General features: G+C 44.3%; 1 protein-coding gene across 1 annotated transcript; it reads left to right on the top strand.

Moving 5' to 3' along the window:
- The first annotated feature begins 233 nt into the window (after positions 1-233).
- SERTM1 (serine rich and transmembrane domain containing 1) lies at positions 234-17,024 on the top strand. The gene is made up of 3 exons (XM_083828634.1): positions 234-331; positions 7,228-7,326; positions 14,630-17,024. Exon 3 carries the CDS (start codon positions 14,815-14,817, stop codon positions 15,136-15,138), a length of 324 nt encoding a protein of 107 aa, XP_083684760.1. The 5' UTR covers positions 234-331; positions 7,228-7,326; positions 14,630-14,814; the 3' UTR covers positions 15,139-17,024.
- The last annotated feature ends 6,810 nt before the right edge of the window (positions 17,025-23,834 follow it).

The raw sequence follows: 23,834 nt of genomic DNA, 5'->3' as shown, positions 1-23,834 counted from the left end.
GGTGACATTGGTGGTAGGGGGATGGTTGGACCAGATGATCTCGGAGGTCTATTCCAACCCCAATGACCCTGTGATTCTACGACATCCACCCCAGCACCTCGCAGGGCTTTCACCCTCTCCACAATCCCGAGCACCGCACCCAGCCCCCCCCCCCAGCCCTCTCCCCGCCCGGGGGCTGGGGTCCGGCGGCCGCCCGCGGGCAGGGGACGGGCGAGGGGCGGGCCGGGGGCGGCGCTGCGGCGGCGGCCGTGCGGGACGGCGGCGGGAGCCGGGAGCCGGGAGCCGGGAGCCGGGAGCCGGGCACGGGGGAGCGGAGCCGGAGCCGGGAGCGGTGAGCGGGGGGCGCGGGCTGGGGGGGCTCGGAGCCGCGGCGTTGGGGCTGGCCCTCTCCCTGAGCTCGTGTTGTGGGGTTTCTTTTTTTTTTTTTCCCCTTTAATTATTATTTTAAGGGAGGTCGGTACTTTTTACCATTATATTATTATAATTTTATCTCCCATCCTTCCTAAAGCCCGCTGTGATTTATTGGGTCTGACAGGAGCCGGTCCACCACAAAGTGCCTTGTACCCGGTGTCGGTGGTCGCGGGGGCACCGGGGTGCTTGGCCCCTCGTGTGCCACAATCAGGGCATTGGGTTCGCACACCCGTTTGTCCTAGGAAACGCGTTGGGCCTGCCTTTGGTCGTTCCCCAAGGCGTTTTGGCAAGAACCTGGTTTTGCCCTCATTGACCCCATGGGCTGTCAGAGTGCTCGCGTGGAAGACTTTCTGGTTTGGGAGAAATTGCTTTTGCCGGGGGCAGAGAGGGCAGGAGGCTCCCTGGAGGAGCGTGGGGCCGTGGCTGCGCTGCTCCTGGCGGGAGGGATGCCGAGGGCAGGGAGGCACAGGTCGGTTTCTCTTTCGGCGAGATGCTGCAGGCTTTGATGGTGCAGAGTGTGGGGTCATCGCTGTGCAAGCACGTTTTCGGCTCTCTGGGCAAAAGCAAAGATTGCCACGCGTGTGCTCTTTCACATTGTTTGCGGGAAGATGATGGCAAAGGAATTGCTCCCTCTGCAAATAAATTCTAAAACGCCTGTCCTGCGTGCCGGGAGAGGAGTGGAGCTTAGACAGCACAACGTGTTAAAACAAAGCAGGATGGATGCACAGAAATGTGTCCTTTCCAACCACTTTGTGCCTAGCTAAGAGCTCCAGGCTGTTGCAGTACCATCTCAGTAGGGGTAAGGAAGTTTGGGACAGAAAGCAAGCGAAGCAAACTCTTCCTACCTCACGTATGCTAAACAGGAGTCCGTGGGAGATTATGAAAACAGTGGTAAAAGGCTGAGCATTTGCCAAAATTCTTGACATGTATATAAGCAAAGAAAATTAGGAATGCATAGTAAGTACTATTAAATTTAATTTGGAGGTAATTGTAGCAGAATGGTACAAAGCTGAATAGAAGAAATGTGTAACAACTGGAGATATAGGAGGTACATAGTGCTGGCAGCTTTATTCTAAGAAGGGATCTGGCTGGAGGGTGGATGTCTGTTCCCTTACAATCTTGCCTTTTGCAGTCATTTTGACCCCTCTCTGAGTTTTCTGAGCCTGAACAGACTGAAACAAAGGACGACCTGAAAGCCCCGGTGTCCTTCTGTCTGCCGTAATGCCTACAAAGGCTTGTCCCCGTCAGGGATGGGCACTGCTGCTTGTAGCTGGGTACCGGCTGCCTTCCTTCCCCACCTTCCCCTCAGACTTGGGCCATGCACATCACCCAAGGTGAGGGAAGAAGCAGCATGTCACGCCCGCCTCCTTCATGTTTCCCAGGCTTTCCTCTGCCAGCTCTGGCGTTCAGGCTTGCCTGCCTGCAGCCTGCTGCTCGCTGAGCATCGCTGGCAGCCGCAGAGATGCTGTAGGACCTCGAGCTGGTGGGGAAGGGGTCCGGGGCTATTTCAGCACCCAAGTCTGCTCCAGTGCCATCACCAAGTTGGTGAGTGCATGTGTGTGGATGTATTTGGCTTAGGAAGTTATTGCCTTTTGCATTTTGTTAACCTTTTCAGACGTAAAAGGATGACCGGGGTAGCTTGTGTCTGCCAAATGTCTTGGTTCGTAATTGGGTCTTAGTGGTGCAGTGCAAGTTATAAATTGTATTCTGCGAATTCCCCATCAAAGGCAGGAAGCAGCACAGTTTTCCTCCTGGCGCCCCGTCTACGTAGAAGCAGAAGAAGAATTAGCTCAAGCACAGAGCACATCAAGAAGTTACTGAAAAATACGATGTTTCTGATAGGTTTCGAGACTTGGAATTTAAAAATTAAAAAGTCATGACATTTTCATCTCTCCCCGTAACACCCTCTTGCCAGCACTCCTCCCCTTGTGTCTTCACGACTGCAGTTGCCTCCTTTTCCTGGTTGGCACGGAGGAAATCCTGTTACGACTCGGTAGATCCACAGCGCTGCTGCAAAAAGCCACCTCCGTGCCTGCTGCTTCGGCTGCATCTCCCCTCGTGGCCAGTCCTGTTTTTGCCCCATCTCCACCACATCAGACACGCCAGCCGCAGGCTTCACTTTCAAGCATCCTGGCTAGCCCCCCTGTACGTGGCATCCCACCTCTCCCACCTCTCCTGCTTTTTCAGGACAACCCCCCTGGGATTTGGTCAGCCCGTGCTCTCAGCATCCATCTCCCTCAGGCTATCATCTTTGTATTTCCCCAAGCTTTGCCTTGCGCTTGTCTGTAGCTTCCTATGGGTGCCTCGTCCATCATTTCATTAATTTCCTTGGTATGTCCCAACACGTTTGCTTTTGCTGGGATGCCTTCAGTAGCTGCCTGGTGAGATGCTGAGACAAGCCCTCACCTGCACTGCCACACATCCCAGTCACTGGGATTAGTCTGGGGCTGGATGTGAGCACAACAGTGTCCTCTAAGGCCAGGACACCTGAGAGGCAGTGTTGCACAAATAGCTCTATCTACCACCAGCAGAAGCTGCCCTTCTGTGGTCTGTGATTAGTGCTGGTTATCTTCACTTGCTCTTTTTGACATTTCAGGTGCAACCCTGCCCCCTTATGCTTACACATCACAGCATGGTTCACAGCAGCGGTGTGTGTTTGTGTAAGTTACTGTACACCCCTGTGCAAGCAGTGAAAATAGGTACATGTGAGGCACACACCTGTAGATATGGTAATGCCAGTCTCCTTATCGAGGGAGGCAATGCAGCCTGCGTTGGTAGAATAAGAATGGAAATATTTTTGGTTATACAGTCAAGAGGATGCAGAGAATCAAAAGGAAAGGTTCTCCCCTTACGCCTCTTGGTAAAGCAGGTACCTGAGTTGGGAAGCAGAGTTACAGCGAGCAGAGGTACTGTGATAGTACATCTGTGCCTGAAATTCACCTGGCATTTGAGTTCTCAGCCTCAGTACATTGTTGGTATTTTATCTGTTTTTGGGAGGAGAAAAATTTCTGAAATAAAATGGTGCATTAACAAAGGTTTCTGGTGAATACATTGTACAATGCCTGTCCTAGCTTTATATTGTGCCAGGATTCCTAAGGAGATTTGAACAAAGTCTGCTTGACATTTTAGGTCTTGAGGTGGAGCACGTACTCTATTTTTACAAAATGTATGGAAACCAGGGTGTAACCTGAATATTACTGTAAAAAAAGTGTTCTCTTTTTACTCTGGATTCCGCTTCCTGCGTCACAACGTCGTTAGTTATGGGCTAATAATCCCATTGACTAGCCAGGCTGAGAGCCCCTTCGTGTTCAGCAGAGCCCCCTGGAGAAGCCTTCAGGGAGGGCTCCCGAGACCTGCTGGGACGATGTGACCACAGGGGTGGACGTGGCCCCTGCGGAGCACCAGGGATGGGGGCTCCCAGCACCTCCTCCAGCATCAGGCAGGATGCTGTGCTGCGGCACCGCAGGGGTTAATAGAGACCTGAGGTCCATTTATTTCCAGATTTACCCACGTTTAGCCCTTAGACTGTATTCCTGGTAGGTGAAGGGGATGGTGCTTGATCTTTCTGAGTTTTTTTTTCCTCCGTTTTCCCTGGAGGAATGCAAACCAGCGGATCTGAGCCCTGCAAGTTGTCAGCTTCACAGGTGAGCGCAATGGAGAATGAAAGCAAGCCCTGATAATCATGACTGCTTGCCCCGGGGCTTGATATTTTATCTGGCAGGTTTTACTCTGAGTAAGCGATGCGTAGGAGCTGGAACACTGCCCCGTGAGAAGTCCACACAGCTTCAGGGAGAGCCAGCTGCCCTCCGGCCCTTTGGCCAGAGGCATGGAGCCCAGCGCCAGTTCCCTTGCATCGGATACAGAAGGTGGTGATCGGGAGCTGCTGTTAAGAATCAGACACAAGCTAGCAAAGCTTAATTAATTTCTGTTTGCTCTGAAGTAATTGCATCCACACACGCATGCTGGGTGGCTTCTTGTCCAGAGAGGCTCATCCTCCACAGAGCCACTTGCAGCCCCTGCAAGAAGGGGCAAAGGGAGCGGGGTGACACAGCAGAGAAAGGGAAGAAAAGGCAGGAGCAGCTGCAATGTTTTCATATGCTCCTTCCACCGAGGGAAGTGGGCTTTAAATGAAAATTATGGGTTTGCGTTCCTTTCGTTTTGCCTTGTGAAAACGTGCAGTCATCCCACCCCACACTAAAATTTCAAACAAAAATTTTGAATTTGTGTTCGCAAGAGATTGGACAAGAAGTCACTCCATAAATGCAGAAATTAACGAATCCCAATCCCATCATTTTCTCTCTCTGCATGGTCTCCCCTTGCACTGGGCCTCCTTGCCAGCCTGCTGCCTCCATGGGTACCCATGGAGGGGTGTGTTGCTTTGGCAGTGACATCTGGGTCGCTGTGTTTGGCTGCAGAAGTCAATTACAGAGATCTAAAGCCATCAGGGGGAACCAAATGGCTGTTTGAACCTTAGTGTTTCCTCTTCCTGATCATCTGTTGTCACTAAACCTTAGGAGCTCAAATGCCTTTGGGGTTTCTGCTTGGGGTTGAATTTGGCTGAAGATGACCAACAGGAACAAAAGCTGCTCGGAGTGGGATGGAAGGGAATAAGCTGGGACTGGGAACTGAGACATGAAATATGACTACTCGCTGTGGTAAACCAGACTGAGAATGGGATTTTGAATTTCTTTTTTATTTTTTTCCAGTTATCTCTTTTTTTTTTTCCACAGGAAATTTTCAACGGAAGTGGGAAATAAATATCTTTAGCAAACTAACACAGGTAGCAGACTGATTTCCCCAGTGACTGTGTGTCCACTGGGTGAGATTCAGACTCACGCTCCCATGGGAAGCAGAAACACGGAGGGCCCCATCTCCCAAAAGTACAGTGATGAGACTCCTTGCCCCATTCACATCCTGAGCAACATGGGAACAGCTAGGTCCCCCCTCCCCATGTGTCTCGTTGACAATGGGAGAGACAGATGTGGTCAGGCCAAGTCCTGCTGTCAGAACATGGTCAGCATGAGCCTCAGCTGGGGGCTACTGCTGTAACTGAGACCCTCAAAGTAGCTGTGAAGGGCATTAGACTGGTGCAAGAAGGATGAAGGACTACATAAGCCAAAGGGGTTCTTGGTCTTCTGGTCCAAATATTTCTGTATTCTTCGGAGGTAATTAAAAGCTCAGACCTCTCTGTCTCCCTGTGCACGCTTTCCATTTGAATATGAATACAGACATTTAAAGAGCCTTGAGGATGCATTGTGTTTCACGCTGCATCTCTGGCGTGTTTAATCAGCTCAAGATTTCGCAGGCTCTGTTCCCTTTGCCTTGCTGGGGACTGGGGCATTGTGTTGCATGAAGGGCTGGATGGGCAAGAGCAGTGCTCGGTGCATGTCGGGAGAGATGTGCTAAAGAAGGTCCTGCAGAGACAAAGGAGAGCTGGAAAAGAAGCAAAACCATTTATATTTGTCATGTCTGAAGATAAAGTCTCTGCTGCAGAGGTTTGTGCCTCCTTCCCCAAGACATCCATTCTGAAAGAAACAAAGGGAAGGGAAAGGGTCTCTGCTATGAGCAGATGAAACTGTGGGGCATGGGATTGAGCTCTTTATTACAGGAGGCAGATTTACAAGAGAAAAGGTTTGCGGGGGCTGTTGCATCCCCTCTCCGTGGCAGTAGCAGCACCTGCCTCAGCCGACGTGCTCCTGGGCAGGTGCTGGGGTGCACAGCCCTCACGTTCAGGCACCAGCTTGGTCCATCCCTGGGGAAGCCGACCTGAGTGTTTACCTGCAGCCACACACCTCTCCTCCCAGGCTGGGAGGTGGTCAGGAAGCCCTCTGCCTCTCCTTGGGTGGAACATCATAACACAGTCAATGTTCTCAAGTGCAATGTTATCAAAACATTTGCATTTCAACGATGCTGACTTTTAACAGCTGCACTAGATAATTTTCTTTATTGAACTTGGACTGGCTTAAACCATAAGTGATTCAGTGATGGAAGGGATGAAAGCAACATAACAATGCATTAACATTCATCCCCAGAGATCCGCTTCTCTAATGCAGTTCAAACCAAATGTGCTGAAAGGGTAGCGCTTTGAGACGGATAATGACTGTGCGAGTGTCTTTTCTTTCCTGGAGGAGAAGATTGTCTTGAAAGTGGCCATACTTTTGCCTTAATCTATATTGTCTGGGATTGTTTCTTCAAACATAAAATCAATTTAGTTTGTTTTATTAAAGACAGTTCAGGGGCCAGGTTTTAAGTATTGAGTGAGTTTAGCATGCAAAAATCTGCTAGCTGTATTTGTGCACATACAATATTCAGATGGCGGGTTTCAGGTAAGTGAATTTAAACTGCAGTTTGTCTGAAATAAAGAGTATAAATAAATAATGGTGTGTAATCCAGAAAGACCTGATTCCTGGCAGAAGCCTTTAGGTGATGACGTGAAATGAACTCGAATGTAGATGCGCAGCTCCAGTGCTTAAAGCAGCACCAGGTGACAGCAGGCTGTCTTGGTGCTGGAGCACTTTGCAAAAGAAGAGGGGCAGGGTGTTATCAAGACATGTCTGTAAAGAGGAGATCAAGAGAGAAGCATGTTTTTTTTTTATTATACATGCAGTGCTGTAGCTGGACAGCAGAAGGATGTGGCTAGCAGAAATGAAAAACATGCCAGGACTCCATTCTCTTTGTTTTACCCTGCAATTTCTGCCACTTTTCATCCCTGTTTGTTTTTTGTTTGGTTGTTTTTTTTGGGGGGGGGGGGGCGGGGGGGCGGTTAATTAACGTATTTATTACTAAACTCTTCGGCTTTGATTTGCTTTTTTATAGGCACTCTTCTCAGCATGCAGTCCCTTTAGATTTGGGCGTGATAACCATCCACATCCTGCGCGTTGGACATTTGTCCTACATCCCTATACCATCCTGCTTGTAAGTATTTTATTCCTTCTCATTGCTTGTTTTTCTCGTACTTTATAGAAGCAGATTCATCTGGCAGTGACTGAAGGGGTAGAAGCTCTGGGTTTGGTCCCAGGTCATGATGTCTTTGCTTTACATTGATATAAATAACTGTGTAGTGTGCAGATCCATGGCAAATGTAAATGATAAAGGCATTTAAGCCTATTTGAATGAATTAAATATCCTTATGTCTCCAAGAGTTTCCTTTTCCCAGCCCCACACAAAACCCCAAACAAAATATAACTTGATTTTAACCTGCAACCAAGCCATCTGGGCTCTTGTCTTCTTAGATTTTAAAAATCATACATTTAAATCATATTAGATCATAATAAAAGATGAAATTAGATCATAAATTAAAGGGAAGACCTTGCTTGTGGCAGGAAATAGTTTTTCCTTTTCCTTGTGTGCACATTTTATTGAGTCAGTAGGTGACCGATCCTGTTTCCCAGGCAGAGTGGCAAAGGAATTCAATGCTCCTGGAGGGGTCTGGGGCCATGAAGAAACAGCACCCTATTTACTTGTGGTCTTTCAGTTGCCAAAGGCATTTATGCAAGAATAAGAAGCATTAAGGATCATATTCTTGCAAAACTCCAAGTGAGCAGTCATTGTTTGCCTTTCTTACCTAATCATTCTACATTTTCAAATGAGTAAAATATTGCTAACTTCTCTTCTGTCTAGCACTATTGTCTGATTCAGCTGCAAGATGCTAAACTGCTACATTTTCCCAGTCTAGAGCAAACTGACTTTCATGGCTGGAGGGTTCCCTGTATGAAAAGTTCATTCAGTCCTTTGGTATGAGCATGTAAAAGTATTCTAATGGCAATAAGTGTTTTGTGTTGCGTGTTAGTTGGAAGGACTATATGTGGTGGTTCAGTCCTATATACTAAGGAAATAAATGCATAAAACAAAGGTGTTGGGGAGGAAGATGGAAAAGTTAAACCAGAAGCTTGCTGGCCTTCATACATAGATCAAATTTGCAAAGGTCATGAGAAATCGTAATCTTTTTAACAGATCTAGTGAAAACTGGCTGCCAGCTTTTGGAAGTAGTGATAACAACATGATAACAGGACTGGGAATGGGGACACCTTTAAACATCAGGAAGTTTTAAGTGTCATCGTCTGGGCTCTCTCCTGGGAGTCTGCACAATTACTATCCTGTTCTATCTGCTCTACCGCTGAACAAACGAGAGGGTGTTTTTTTCAGGTCACAAGGGGATGATATCATTATCTGTTCACTCCTTGCTCCAACTTTCCAAAAGGGCAAAAGAGAGCAGAGAACACACTCATGAGTCCTTTAATAGAGATAATCAGTGTCATCTTTAATGAAAGTCCTCTGCCTCCCCTCTCCTATTCAAAACAAAGAACTGTCTGCCTAATACAGAGCGTGTAATTGCTGCTCAGAGCCACAGTATCATCTTGCAACTGATCTCCCTTTCCTAGCCATTTCCTAGCCAGACTAACAGTCAGTAATTTCAGTGCCTTTTGCTAGCCACCAGATCATCATCAAGGGGATGGTCCCAGGTCATCCTTCGTGGGCATATTGTTCCACAGAGACCACCCAAAGTGTGTCCCCATGGGTCCTTACTGTGCTATTTGTACAAGATGTCCAGTGCTGGTATTTGGTTTCTAAAAGAAAGCAGAAATGAATGCAAACAGGAGGATTTGTTTCTGTCCCTTGTGTTACCCAGCATCTGTATGAGGCTCCTTGGAGGACTTGTGAGCAGTGGAAGGAGCAGCCGCATCCCTGACTACCTCTGTGCTTCCCCCTGCCTCCCACGTGTGATCAGTGGTGGGGCTGTGCTTCTTCCACCCACACCTCTGTGTCCCTCGGGACACACGTGTGTGCAAGCTGGGGAACTGGATCCTCGGGAGAACAGTGCATGCAGGGGGAATGAAGCCTGGTGTCCCAAGGCTCCTTGGGCAGATGCCCATGGGTGAGCTTCACCAGTCCCTTGTCGGGTCATTGAGCGACTCCCTGCTCTCCCCAGAACCATCTGAAATCTAATCTAGAAATCTAATTTTTACGTTGCTTTCATCCTCTGCCTGTCTGTATACATTGGGCTGAAATCAGCCAAAAGGGTTTCAAGCTTTTAGGGAAGGAAAGCTGATGTGTCCCATATTGATGTCTGAAGGGAAAAGGGAGCTCACTGTTGTAACTGTTGTAAAGGTAAATTAAGCCCTCCGCTGTTAGGAGTTGTTTACAATAAGAAAAGGACTTTTTAGGATACCTTCTACCTGCAGAGGAAGAGCTGATGGAAGATCAGGACAAAAATCTTAGTTTATCAAGCATAAAAACGCTGATTTTCTTTGATGTCTGTTTGTCTCTCTGCTTAAACACTTTGAAGCCTCTGAAATAGCCAAGGTATTTCACAGCCTGTAGTCACAGAAAACCAGGAAGAACCAAGAAAACAAAGCGTTTACCTATGGCTGATAAACTCCAAATAAAATCATAGAATCGTAGAATCATTTAGGTCGGAAAAGACCTCATGTTCCTCATGTTTTAGGGCCTTGGTGTTTATGAGCATGCACCATTAAATTATATTTCAGTGTGTCTGAAGAAAGAGTTGTTGCATCACGATATGCAGAGAAATATAATACAGACAACTGGATGGTAAAGGATTTATGATCCTGGGGCTATGCAAAAGCTCTCTGTTTACTCCATGCCATCTTGGGAGAGTACTGCAGCCCTGTTTGAAATTCACCTTAGACTGAAGAGGGAGATGACTGATGTCTCAATGATGCTCAAGATTAAATTGCATGTGTTACATATAATTTGGCACTCAGGGCATATGCTAATTAGCGAGGCCTCTCCCCTTGACCACTCTGCAGTGTTCTGAAGAAATAAGTTTTATGACAGGCGCCATCAAAGGTGCAAAGAGTTGATAGCTTTGGCGCAGCTACCAGGACATGATACTTCACATCAGCTGGGATTTAGCTCTTACGTGTTGACAATTTACTTAATCCTCGCCTCCCCCGTTTGCCTTACGTTTGGTGAAGGTCATTTTGTCTGTCTCCCCCTTACCGTGGATAGAAGAGAAGATGAAAAGCTGCAACTGAGGCTGCCTGCAGTATCCATCAGGTATCCCTGCCCTTGGAATAAGAGTGGGTATCACCTGTGGAAAGTGATTTATACAGAGGACATGAATGGATGAACAACGTGAAACTGTGGGATAATACTTGCATAATGGTTCTGTTTGAAAAGTGAGCATTTACAAATGACACCATGTATCTAGCAAAGCCTTTCCTTGTGTGCTGGCACGCCTATTTGGGGACTGAAGTAACAGAATAAGGTTTTCTTCTCTTTTATACCTAAAACTAGCAGAGAGTGGAGGTGGAGTCTGTGCCTTCTTGATACAGGGAGTAGTTTTGCTAAAATGAGTGAATCTGTATCAGCAGCTTGTCCATCAGAGCAGCAGGCCGTGTAACAGTGGAGTAATAGCAGGGCAAGAACTCAGCCAGGGTTGGAAAGACGGAGTATGGCCTGGGACAGCAGTCAGGTTGGGCTTGGTGACTCATGAAGCCTCCTCAAGCTGCACGTCCCTGTCCTGGAACGACATAGTTGCCTCTGAGAAGGTCATCTGGATCCAGCTACATCACAGATATTGAGTCAATTTTCTCATTATACTCTGAAGTCAGTGACAAACTTCCTAATCATTTTTCTGGGACCAGGTTTGGCCTTGATGTTGTTCTGTTTAGTTTTCAGAAATGCACGAAACCATTTACCAAGGAAGAAGATTAAGCCAACATCTGGCTTCTCTGGGGACTCTTCCTTTGGGAGGATTAGGCCCCAGGAGAGAGAGAAATGGTTGTACAACTTATCTTCTTGTCTTGGAAGAAGCAGGGACCTGGTAGCTGTAGTGCATTGAATAAAGCTGCTCTTCAAGGCTGGGAGGTCTGATGTGCCTTGTGGCAGAGGTTTGTGCACGTCTCAGTCCAAACTACTCTTGCGCCCCTGTCCCTCACGGCCCAGCAGTTGGCAGCTGAGCCACCCTGGCTGATCTCCAGCCTTTTTTGCCGTGCTGGGATAGCACCAGGGAACTTCAGGGATAAGGATTGGACCTGTTTTATTTCTGTACACATTTGTACCTTTCCTATGAATGCTATGCAGATGTTATGAGCTCATATGTTCACACTTCCATAGGACGTTGCTGTTAATTTACTTCAGCAGGGTACAGATGGTTTGTAAAAATCCTTTTAGGATGAGCAGGACTTTACGTTTCTTGTATTTGAAATGTGTAATTAAAACAACCCTTTTTTTTCTTTTTTCTTCCTAAAACATCACCTGAAGAGTCACTTTAGCTGAAGCTTTATTTTAGATGAGATCCAGTTGCATATCACATCCCTATGCAGTGTAAGTGAGGCAGTGAGGATCTGGACCATAGTCATTTGGAATCAGAGTTTACAGAGCCTCTGATCTCACCACAAAATACTCAGTTAAAAATAGCCCAATTGACATTGTAAGACCTATAAAGGCTCTGATCTAGCAAAGCACTCACATCTCTGCTTAACTGTAAGATTCTGATTAGTCCTATTAAAGACCATAAATTTTCTGCTCACTTCAAAGGAAGTCCTATGCTGGAGCTCTTCCTTGTACCAGGGCCAAAACCATTACTGGTAAAAGTAGAACAGAGCAGATTTCAAATTTGTGAAGAATTTAAAGGCTTTTAACTTCTGCCATATTAAAGAATTTATGTGAATTAATTCCTTAAGTTATTATAGAGAAATTCAATTATTAATGGATCTGCTTTTCATTACAATGAGTAATCAAGGATAAACATCTTCTATATCAAAGCTTATCTCTTAAAAAGGATAAATTAGCTTTAAGACACTTAACTACTTCCAGAACATGAAATGAACATGTATTGTACCATTAGTTAATTTTGGATCACTGAATTAAAGATAGTTCAAAAGGAGTATAATCTCATAAGGATCTCTCTGTTCAGTGTATTGTGATTCATTTCACAAGGTACAATAAGTACTGCTTCTTGTTGGGGTAAATACTATTAGCATTATAAAATCGGTTTCCTTAAATATATTTTATACATCTGTATAAGTTGTATACCACAAGGCTAAGAATATTTTATCTGGCATTTGCAGATGCACTTTTGCACTCCTGCATATCTTGTAGGCTGTTGGGATGCTTGATTAAGACTACCAGAAGCTCTGCAATAAAACAACATCTGGAATGTAACCTTTTATCCATCAGAGTATTATGGATGTGAATATACCAGTAAATTAATCTGGGCCATAGGCCTGTCATCATCTCTCCTGTTGAATTAGTAGCATACTTCCTGGCATGGTTTTGGCCAGCTACCACCCTCCAAGCCATGCCATATGTATGGTTAGGATGGCCATCATTCTTTCCCAAAGGCAGCTGTGACTTGGCCATCCTGTCCACAGGCATAAAAAGGAGTTCAGATATCTTCATGCAGTATGCCATGCAACTTGTCTGTGACACCAAAGAATAGTCTTGACCTGTTTTATGCAGTTTAGATGTCATTCTGAGGTATAGAAAATAAATTAGAATTTTAAAATATAGGATTAGATTCTACCTACTCCTTTACGTAGTCTTTGTTCACTCAGGGCTCTTAGGGCTTTTTATGGCCTATAGCATAACCTCCTAAATTTAATTTACAGCATGGAAGTACAGTGAGCACCTGGGCAAATAACTTAAGTGGCTGCAAAGCATTTTCAGCAGGTATCACCAAGGCTTCCTGAGAAGAAACAGCACCAGCAGAAAAGTATCTAATCCTTCCTGGGGATTTTTAGTTCAGACTGGGGGCTTTGTGCTCAAAGCAAGCATTAAAAATTGTCACCCTCTTGAAGAAGGAGGAACTTTATCAAGTTAGCAGAATATGTAATGGGACATATATGTAATATGGTTACAGGAAAAATTAGAAGACAGAACATTGCCTGGAACAATGCTGGGACGCTTCCATGGAAAGACTTCAGCAGCTGTGTGACACACAGAAAGAGACCACAGACTTGACTTTAAGGGCCTGATTCTGTCTTTCTTACTGTTGCTGACAGTTTGCTATCTATGTTGCCATGAAAAGCAGTGGGATTTTCCTCAAAACCTCTAGCTGGGAGTTAGAGGTAACTGTGTAGAGCCAGCCCTAAAGCAAGGTCAAGATGTTGGGAACTTAGGTCTGTAGGGATATTGTCTTCCTTGTGCGGAGGAAAGCTGGGCACCTTTCCTTGCCATGCCAAGTATCTCCGGTGAGAGGTTGACCATGGATGGATAGAAAGGTTGCATGTGGATAATTACATACAGAAAATGAGCTTCATTTGTTCCCCATTCACACCTTGTATTACACCTTATATATTTTGTGTTGAAATAAAGGCAATGGGTTTCTGTGTACAATTCAGCTACAGCATGTAGACTTTTTACAAGCAATTCTTTACCACCAAGCTTCCTCTTAGTCTTCCAGACAGCACCTGGGGATTGACAACATTAGTTTAAAAAGAAGAAAAAAAAAGCAGCTCAGCATGCCCTGATCTGCTCCTCCTGTTCTAGTCTGACCTTTGCCAGCACCAGAGCTTCCAGGTTTCAACACAAAGAGGCTGAAGGCAAACCTTTGGTGCCCTTAGGCAGACCCCTCGTGTTTGCTGGGCTGCCAGGGCTGCTTCTTTTCTCGGGAATTTGCTCGTAGGTGTCAAAAGCTGCAGCACTTCACTGAAACGTGTCTGCCATTGAGATCACCCTGGCAGCATGAGAGCAAGATGCATTTTGATCTTTGAAACCATTTGATCCACTTCATAAATCTATAGTAAGAGGCCAGGTCTGGCAGATTTTCTCACTCTGGTCACCCCAGGCAAGACAGTAGGGAATAAGTGGGTAATGGTAGTGGATTCTGCTGTGGAATCCATCATGGCATTGAACAGCCTTCCTCTAGGTTGAAAAGCTGATGACTTGAGAGGGATTTTTCATTCCTTTATTAGTTTTTATCCACAAAACAAATTTGGGTTCTAATACGTCTTTCCCACATAAAATACAAAGCTATTTTGATTGGGCTGTTCCTCAGTTAAAGAATTCCTCGTGGGATCAGTTCCTGGAATGGATCAATTTTAATTTGTTGATGGGTGGGATTCTCTTATTGCTGCATTTTAGCATATAGAGATGTAAAGATAGGAGTTAGCTAATGCCTTAAGAATTGCACCTCAGTGCTAAGGACGAATAACTCTTAAGAACTGGATTGTCTCAGGTACACATAAAATCATGTTATCTGTTAGTAAATTAATCTTACTTTTTTTTTCTTTTTTCTTTTTCCTCACAGTTCTGAAGGATACAATCTTCCATTTTCTTGGGTTTGATCAGTAAAGGATAAATCTGATCACTGGCTGACTCGTTATCTTTTTGTTGTGACGGCAAAATGCTCATCTAAAATAAGCCCTCTGTTATGCTGCTAAAACAGCCTTCTAATCCAAGATCTGTGGTGATTTTTAAAACGCAAACCCCAAGATGTCGGAACCCGACCCCTCATCTGGATTTGTAGGAAACATGGAAAATGGGACTTTCCTGGAGTTATATCCCACATCCCTTTCAACTTCCGTGGATTCATCACCTGGCCGTTTATCTAACGTCTATGTCTATGTTTCTATATTCCTTAGTCTCTTAGCTTTTCTCCTTTTGCTATTGATCATTGCACTTCAGAGGCTGAAAAATATAATTTCTTCCAGTTCCTCTTACCCAGAATATAACAGTGAAGCTGGAAGTTCTTTCACTAATTTAGAAGTCTGTAGTATTTCTTCCCAGCGGTCTGCTCTTTCAAACCTTTCTTCATGAAACTAAATGAAGGGGAATATGTGGGGAACGGAAAAGCTTTGTCTTGTTTCTCGGGGAGGTAGTGCATGCAACATTTGCCTTAGAAGACTATGATGAAGAGGTGGCTTTTAAAGTTTCCTTATTTTTCTTTCTTTCCTTTTCTAGTCTTCATTTTCCCTTTTAGTAATGTTGCTTTTCATTTTGGATAATGACTCTTAATCATTGTTTCATGCCTGTAACTGTGATGCTGTCTTTTTCTCACACATACATGGTGTTCATTAGTATTCTTGCCAAATTGTAACATGGTTCTAACCAGATGTGTCATTTTTCTGCTCTAGTTGTGACCCCTTTCTTGGTTTTATATCAGTAATACTCTGACTGTTTTTTTGGTTTTTTTTTTCATTTTTAATTAGATTAAAAAATGGATTAAATCCCCATTGCAAAAGTATCAAAAATTAGCTTAAATTATAAATATAGTCCTTGGGACAATTTAAAGTTGTTGCTATTGTTTCTTTTGTAATTTCCTTGTCTTTTTCAGTATTTATTGGTGTTTATGAAACACAACTAAAATCCTTTCCCTGAAGAACGTTACATTGGTTTATTTGTACTTAAATCTTTCTGTATAAAGTGTCTGTATTTCAGTTTTTGAATCGCTGAAATCTTTTGTTAATTTAGTAAAGCGACTACAATAACTGTGCTCACTGCTGAATGTGTAAAGATATTTTTGGACCACACTGCATATAATTTGCCTAATGACTTGTTCCTCTGGGGGGCAGCTTTTGCTGCTGAATCACAAATATCACACAACTCCTTTCCATCCTTTGCTGATCATGCAGCCTGTTCGTGACTGATACCAGTACAAACTGATGGTTTCTTTTAGATCCGCTTACTGTGACCATCGCTGCTAGCTGAATAGCACCTGTGACTGTCCTTTCTTTAGGCACAAGATGTTCGTACTCATTTATGCAGAGCCAGCAGGGACAGATATTACTTGTGCTGGCGAAGGCTTACTGGGGCAGATTTTGCCTTGTAATTTGACGAACGCACGCTGGGGTGGACACAGGGATGTGCGTAGTTGCCGGCCAGACCTGTGCTTTGACACTAAGGAGGTGTGTAATGGATAACTAGCAGTATTGTGCACAGGGTCCTGTGGTCAGCTGTGAATTAAATCAAACCAAATGATCAAAAAAAAAAAGAAAGACTTGAAATGCCCAAAGTGATCTACGAGGATTGCAGCTCTATAGTGTGCTGTGTTACTTCTTGCAGTCCTTGTTGCAATACAGGAGCAAAGCCCAGTCCTGCCTCAAGTCCATGCATATTCACCTATAATGGCAGTGTCCAAGTCAGTGGCGAGACCAGAGGAAGGGTGTGGAAATGTCCCTGCTGTATCTGTTACTGGTGCAAGAGCACATGTAGGTCTGGGTCATCGCAGAGGCACATTCTGTCATTAACTATGCAGTCTTTGAAAGAGGAAATTGGAAACTCCAGTGTGAATATAATCGTTAAAAACACAGCTGCTCCATGCCAAACAACATACAGATGATGTTGGAGATGCTGTTTTCAATTTTTCAAAGTGAATCTACAGCATGGTAAGTGGTAATCAATTATGGTGTTGATTAGCTCCTTACAAAGGTCAAAGAACTTGCTGACTAGTAGAGGAATTAAGCCCAAAGAATCTCTGAGCCAAACTGTTCTTATGAATATATTTAGCCTCTTGAATATTTTATTCATCTGGCCAAAAATTCCTTGTAAGTCGCTTTTCACTGTAATTGATGGGGAAAGGAGTTTACTATTGGAAAGTCATTGAGAAAAATTATTTCCATTCTGAAAGCTGTTTAAAATCCCAAATCTGTAACAGAATGTATTTTTGTGTTGACTTGTAGATAAAAATAAATGAACTTTAAATCAAGACAGAGCAGCCATTCAACTATATTCTCTTACCTACAAAGTTGTAAACTTGTTGCTTCCTTTGCTGCAAATGCAGGAATTTAATCAAAACCAGAGATGAGACCGCAGTCTGAGAGAGTTATTTATTACCAGTGATATGTTTCTTTTTACTAGTTTATGTTTATGGATGTACAGACATTTCATATTAAATACAGACTGTTGAACATCCATTGGCTTTGTTCAATGAGCTATTATCAAACTCCACAAGAGCAAAAATTTTTTTTTTCAGTTTGCACAAAGTAGAAAAGGTGACTGAAAACACACATTTGATTTTGCTTCATAGTTTATAGATGCTATTAGCATAGTTTATTGCATAGTTTATTAGATGCTATTAGCTTTATTTTTTTCCACTCTGCAGTGACATATGGGACTACATAGAGTCATCATGTTTTCAGCTGAGTTGCACCTGTTCTTCTCAGAACAGATTTGAGTAAAAACAAGTTGGATCCAACAGAACAGCATCAGGAGAAGCCACAGGCAAAAAGCACCATGCCATTTTGAGGACTGCTAAGCACTCAGCCTTCAGGAAAAAAAAAAAAAAAAAAAAAAAAAGAAAGGTAAAAAGAAAAGAGAACCTGACCTTGAGTTCACTTGAGCTAGCTGCAGGGATTTTCCATGATGGTAAACTGAAAAATAGATTAGATTATTTATTTTCATCAAAATTCTGTGTTTTCTCTGTCTCCTTCTTTCTGTCACTAACACACCAGCACACTTGGAGGAGTGGGCAGAGAGGAATCTCGAAGTTCAGCAACAGAAAATGTGAAGTTTTGCCCCAGGGAAGAACAACCCCATGCACCAGTACATGCTGGGGGCTGACCAGCTGCAAAACAGCTCTTCAGAGAAAGATCTGATGGTTCTGGCCCAAATTGGCCATGGGCCATCAATACAATGTTGCTGCAAAAGAGGCTGCATTAGGAGGAGCACTCAGATACACCTGGAGTGCTGGATCCAGTTTTGTGCTTCCCAGTATAAAAGGGATGGGGACATACTGGTGAAAATCCAATGAAGGGCCATGAGGTTGATTAAAGAGTTGGAGCACCTCTCACCTCAGGAGGCTGAGAGAGCCAGGACTGTTCACCTGGAGAAGAGATGGCCCCAGATGGCTCTTATCCACATGTTTAAATATGGGCCTGGGTAGCCTACTGCAGCCGACCCTGCTTTGAGCAGGGGGGTTGGCCAGGTGGTCCCTAGAAGTCCCCCACCCAAGCTGTGATTCTGTCAGTGTCAGTGCAAAACCTCAGTGGCTTCTAACTCACTGCCTCCTCTGGTGTATTTTCCCATCTCTGGAGCTGAGTGAACAACATCTTTACTGGGGATGATTTGTTCAATATATTGTAATTAAAGAGTTGCTCTACTCTTTCTCCTGCCTGCAGTCACACACATTTCCAACTTTTCCACTGCCTTTTTGTGGCGAGGGCTCACATTTCACAAGCAGTTTTTGCCCTGGGCCTTTTGTTGTTGTTGTTGTTGTTATGGTGTGTTTTTTGGTTTTTTTTTTTGGTTTGGTTTGGTTTGGTTTTTACTAAGCTCTCTGATTGGGATTGTGCTATTAGCTCTCAGTACTACAGGACTCCAAGACTGCATGGCTTCAGATAGTTGCAAAGCATACCTGAAAATCTATAGAAATAAAAATAACAATAAAACATGGATAAAGGAGTTTCTCAATCACACATAAAAAAAAAATATTTTACTGTACTTTGACATAGATGTTCTGTTTAGGTATATTTAATCAAAAAGTACCTGTTGAAACCCATGGTAGCCTCTGTTTCTAAGATTAGACTTTCTTACACTGCTGGCCACCCTGATCCCACAGCCAGGTTAACCCATGACATTTACCTTTCCTCACCTTTAACAGATTTTTCTGATCCCCTTCTTGATATAGTGTCATGCTCTTCACTTAGCTACTCTGCAGCTGTGTAAAGTTTATTCCATTGAATAAATTTTCTCATTTCAGCCCTTCTGTGTCTACCAGCTCACCCGAAAGGCTTTTCTCTCTAAGCTTAAACTCTTGACTGGTTTTCCTACAAATACCCTTTAACTTGGGAATGACTCTTACTCTCCTTACATGCAGTTTGTTTGCTCTCTTTTGCTATCTGGCCCTGTGGGGCTCTGGTGAGGCTGAATCCCCGTGGAGCATCATTGTGTTCTGCCGTACTTGAGCTCTTTTCCTTTAGTCTTTCTTTTCAGTGAGATTCCTGGGAAAGATATCTGCATGGGAAGGTCCCATACACCTCCCATTCTCCTTGATGGAACTGTTTTTGCTGCATCTGTCACAGTTGTCTAAGGAAACAGTGCGAACTGCAGCCCAGCTGCTTCCCAAGCTGAATGGCCTTTTCATGTCTGCAGCCCCTCGCAAGCTCCCAAAGACAACGGCCCCACGCTGTGGCTACAGCAGAGGATTACATGCCCCAAATTCAGGGTTTAACAGTAGCCTGAAGATGTTTATTTTGTTGTTGTTTTTGTTTTCTGTCTTGAGTCCAGGCTCAGCAGTTACTGATGAGTGAGAAATAAGTGCAAAGCATCTTTACTGTATTGGCGGACTTCAGACTTTTTTTTGGTTTGTTTGTTTCCCAGAAAAGTCTTTTCTATGCCAGGCTGATGAAATGGATTAAATCCTTACTGGTCCTCTTTTCCAAAACAGCTTTATCAGGATTCAGAGGATGGAAGCAAACACTGAGACTTGCAGATAATATTAAACCAGGACAAGCTTCAAATACCTGCCAGGACAGAGGAATAACACCAAGGCACCTAGTGAGAACAGTAGCATGGCAGGAAGCAGAACGAGATGCAGTCTGAAAAACATGCAAACTAATGTTTGAGGGAGAAATAAAGTGGAAAAGAACCACTCAGGGGGTGGGAAAGATATGGGCAGCAGTGACAGAAAAGCATCTTCTGATGAGAGAGGGCAGTGAATTGGGCACAAATGGGTGATACTGCAGCAAAAAGTTAAGTAGGATTACCATCCCCCAGGAGGCACAAGGTCCCTTGTCCTCCCATGCTCAGTGTGGGTGCCACAGGGGGACATGGGGACAGGCAATGAGTGGTGGGGCACCAAGTTCAGTACCTGGGCAGGTTGCTTCACTGGCCCATGGTCACGCACCTCACAGCACCTCCTTGGGCGCCAGCTTTTCTGCTGCCTTCAGTCTTTCACCTCTGGCAAATTATTTTATGCACAAGGGCATGTAAGTGTCCTACTTCTTCCCATACATTAAAGATTTTTTGTGTTTAAAAGCTCCAAAGAATCAAAAGCTCTTCAAAGGGCCATGAAGATGATGGAGGGACTGAAGCACCTCTCCTGTGAGCAGAGGCTGGGAGAGCTGGGACTGCTCAGTCTGGAGAAGAGGAGGCTCAGGGCGATTGGTGTTTATAAATACCTGAAGTGAAGGAAAGAAGACAATGGAATCAGACTGTTCTCAGTGGTGCCCAGTGCCAGGTCAGGAAGCAATGGGCACAAACTGGAACACGAGGTTCCGTCTGAACATCAGGAAGGACTTCTTTATTGGATGGGTGAGGGAGCACTGGCACAGGTTGCCCAAGAGATTGAGTCTCCCTCCTTGGAGATCTTCAAAGGCCATCTAGACGTGCTCCTTGGGCAACCTGCTCTAGATGTCCCAGCTAGGACAGGGGTTGGACCAGAGAAGCTCCAGAGGTCCCTGCCAACCTCAACCATTCTGTGATTCTCTGATTTCTGGGATGCCCCCAGAGGGCTTTCTCATGCCATAACACTGCCTCTCCACACACCCTGGGCTGCTGGGCAGGCACCAGTCATGGACCACAGGAGTTGCCTGGCAGGAGCGCCTCAGGTCACCCCTGTAACACAGCCCATGAGACTGCAGCCCATGCTCACACTGAGACACCGAGGAGACGGAAGGACAGCTGCGGCTTGCATGTGTGCCAAACTCCCAACACCCAACACCCTGGGGAGCGTGGCTTCACAAAAGTTGGCTGGGGCTGGCAGTGTCACCAGCAGGTACCTCAACATCCGAGGATACGCACAGTGCAGACACCGATTTGGTGTTCCCAGCCCTACCACCTGCTAATTCCCCAGATCTTGTATTGCATAGCTGTGTGCTTCTGCATGTGTGGAACTAGCAGCTCTTCAGGAACAGTTGTTTGCATGCCCACAGAGGGCTTTTTCTGTAAGAAATATCTTTATCCTCACAGTAATTTTTCATGTCATTGTGACATTGTTGGAAAACCCAATGGACTGTACCTGGTCTCTATGGTAAAAAGACTGGAGAATGAGTAACATATAAAGTTTCAGTAATTTCTGTAAAATAAAAGCTTCTTCATTGCTTTCAATTTTCGTTCACATTTTGAGAGGTTTTATTTGGAAAATAACTCTTCAGTAAGCATCTCATATCTCTGCAGGGATAATTTTCCTTCATTAACTCTTCTATATTTGAAAAATTTGCAAATGCACTTTTCCAGATTATATCCACATGTTATATTCATGAAGAAATGGCCAGATGCACAATTTCAGCCCTGAGTATAAAAATAAGAGCCCTGCGGGGAAAACGGGTAAGACCAAAGTCTGACCTCATGGCGTTGTTCTGGAGACACACAACCACTGACAAGAGAAACACCTCATCCTCTGATGTTTCTTATAACTGCACCTGCAACACACATCTATCAGCCCAGCTGCTGTCTTCAGGTGGTTTTCTGCCACTGCTGGCATGTGGGGTCAAATGTTACAGACTAAGATGTTACTGGCATCCCATCCCCTCTTGAATCTCTGGTTTTGTAGGATTTTGTCGGGTTTTGTCTGTTTGTTTGTTTTTCCACCTAGGAGGCAGAACTTTATTTTGTTTTCCATATCATAAAGACTGTTAAAGGTAAATAAGAATATTAATCCACTGATGCACACTTCAGCTGGTCTCTGTATATCAAGCTACATGTATGTGTTCACAAGGGACCTGGCAGCTGCTTGTCATATCACCAATCCCACCCCCCAGAATAACCTCCAGGAAAATGTATTGGTAAACTCTCCATTGTATTAGAAAACATTGTAACTCATGTTGAAGTTAAAGAAGATTGGACTGACAGATTTATAATTGCTTGGATCTACTGAGAATTCAGAACAAGGCAAGCCTTTTGACCAAAGGCACTTTCTAGCATCAGTCTCATCAGTATTCATTACGTGGAAACGTAGGCTGCTGTGATGAAGAATACCAGATACAGTAACTTGAACTTCAGCAACATCAAAAGCAATTAGTTAGGTACTAGAGTCAGAGTGCTTCATTCAAAGTGAAAGGGAAGAAAATGAAAAAAAAAACATAGCTTTGCAAGATTTTGCATTACAAAAATGATTGTAATTTCATGATACAAGGGTGGTTACAGAGAGAAGGGGAAGGTGGAAAAAATAACAACTACAACAGTCAGCCAGATCTCCTGATAAATGTCTTTGCTCAGCTTGGGTCCTCCTATCTTCTGCATCCTGACTTGTTCAAAATGGTTGTGAAAAAGGCAGAGCCCTGCCATTGCCCTCTGCCATGCCCTAGTCTGATCAGTTGTCCTCTTAAAAGAACTCTAATGGCAAAGGCTTTCAGGACTGGACTCTTCTCTTTTGGTTTGTTTCCCCAGGGGCAGCTCCCAGTAGAGGGAAAAGCAAAAAGCAAAAAGCAAAACCAAAGAAGTTTTAATCAGAATAAAATGAGATACATAAATAGGTAGGCAAACAAATACATAGAGGATAAGAGAAATAAAAAGGAGTTGGAAAAGATATGTAGATAGAGAGGTGCAGATTCAGTTCAAATGCCATCTGGCATTTGAAAAATATTTTTTTTCCATTTAAAAAAAAAATGGATGAAGAAAAACAAGAGGAAGAAATAAAGAAAAAAAAATACTTCTTTGTGGCAAACCTTCCACCATCAGCTTCCTATTTACAACTAGCAGGCCATCATGCAAAATAGATAAGTGTGTTTACCCACTAAACCATGTCCCTAAGCACCACATCCAACCTTCCCTTGAACACCCCCAGGGACGGTGACTCCACCACCTCCCTGGGCAACCCGTCCCAGTGCCTGACTGCTCTTTCTGAGAAGAAATGTCTCCTCATTTCCAACCTGAACCTCCCCTGGCACAACTTGAGGCCATTCCCTCTAGTCCTGTCACTAGTTACCTGTGAGAAGAGGCCAACCTCCAGCTCCCCACACCTTCCTTTCAGGTAGTTGTAGAGAGCAATGAGGTCTCCCCTGAGCCTCCTCTTCTCCAGTTGGTTTAATCTATTCTTTTTCAGAATTAAAATTCTAAGGAAATGATGCTAGAAGGAACCCAGTTGTGTTCTCTATCCCTCACCAGAGCTGTATTACCCATATGGTTGTGTTTGCACAAATGGGATGACACAAGGCTGTACCTGCTCCCTGGACCTGGGTCAGTCCTGGTATAGGGGCCATACAGCTGTATCAGTGTACTGCTGCCCTGAGCGTCTAAGACTATATAACTTATAGAGGGGACCTACTCGAAGGTAGGTCCCTACTAAGGGAAGAAAATAATGCAGAAATACAAAAATTGTCCTTTGATATTGGTTGTAACACCAGCTTTTAACTTTGTAATGTCTAGTTCTGAATAAAACATAATATGTACCCTATTATGATTTGAGCATTTTCTATGTTTATTCTTGATATTCTCATTTCAAAATGTTTTAAGAATCCTATTGAAAGCAGAAGCTGTGCCAACTCATACACATTCTCCTATTGCAAAGCAAGGAAGATGACTGTTCAAGTCTGCGAAGGAGACCACCACTGTTTGGAGCCCTGAAGATCACTAGC

The sequence above is a fragment of the Anser anser genome, assembly GCF_964211835.1.
Source record: "Anser anser genome assembly, chromosome: 1".
Classification (NCBI taxonomy): Eukaryota; Metazoa; Chordata; class Aves; order Anseriformes; family Anatidae; genus Anser; species Anser anser.
Note: the sequence above shows the minus strand (reverse complement) of the source record. Positions and strands in the feature narration are given on the sequence as shown.

Coding starts and splice junctions, on each gene's coding strand:
- SERTM1 (XM_083828634.1), top strand. CDS start 14,815: ATGTCGGAACCCGACCCCTCATCTGGATTTGTAGGAAACATGGAAAAT.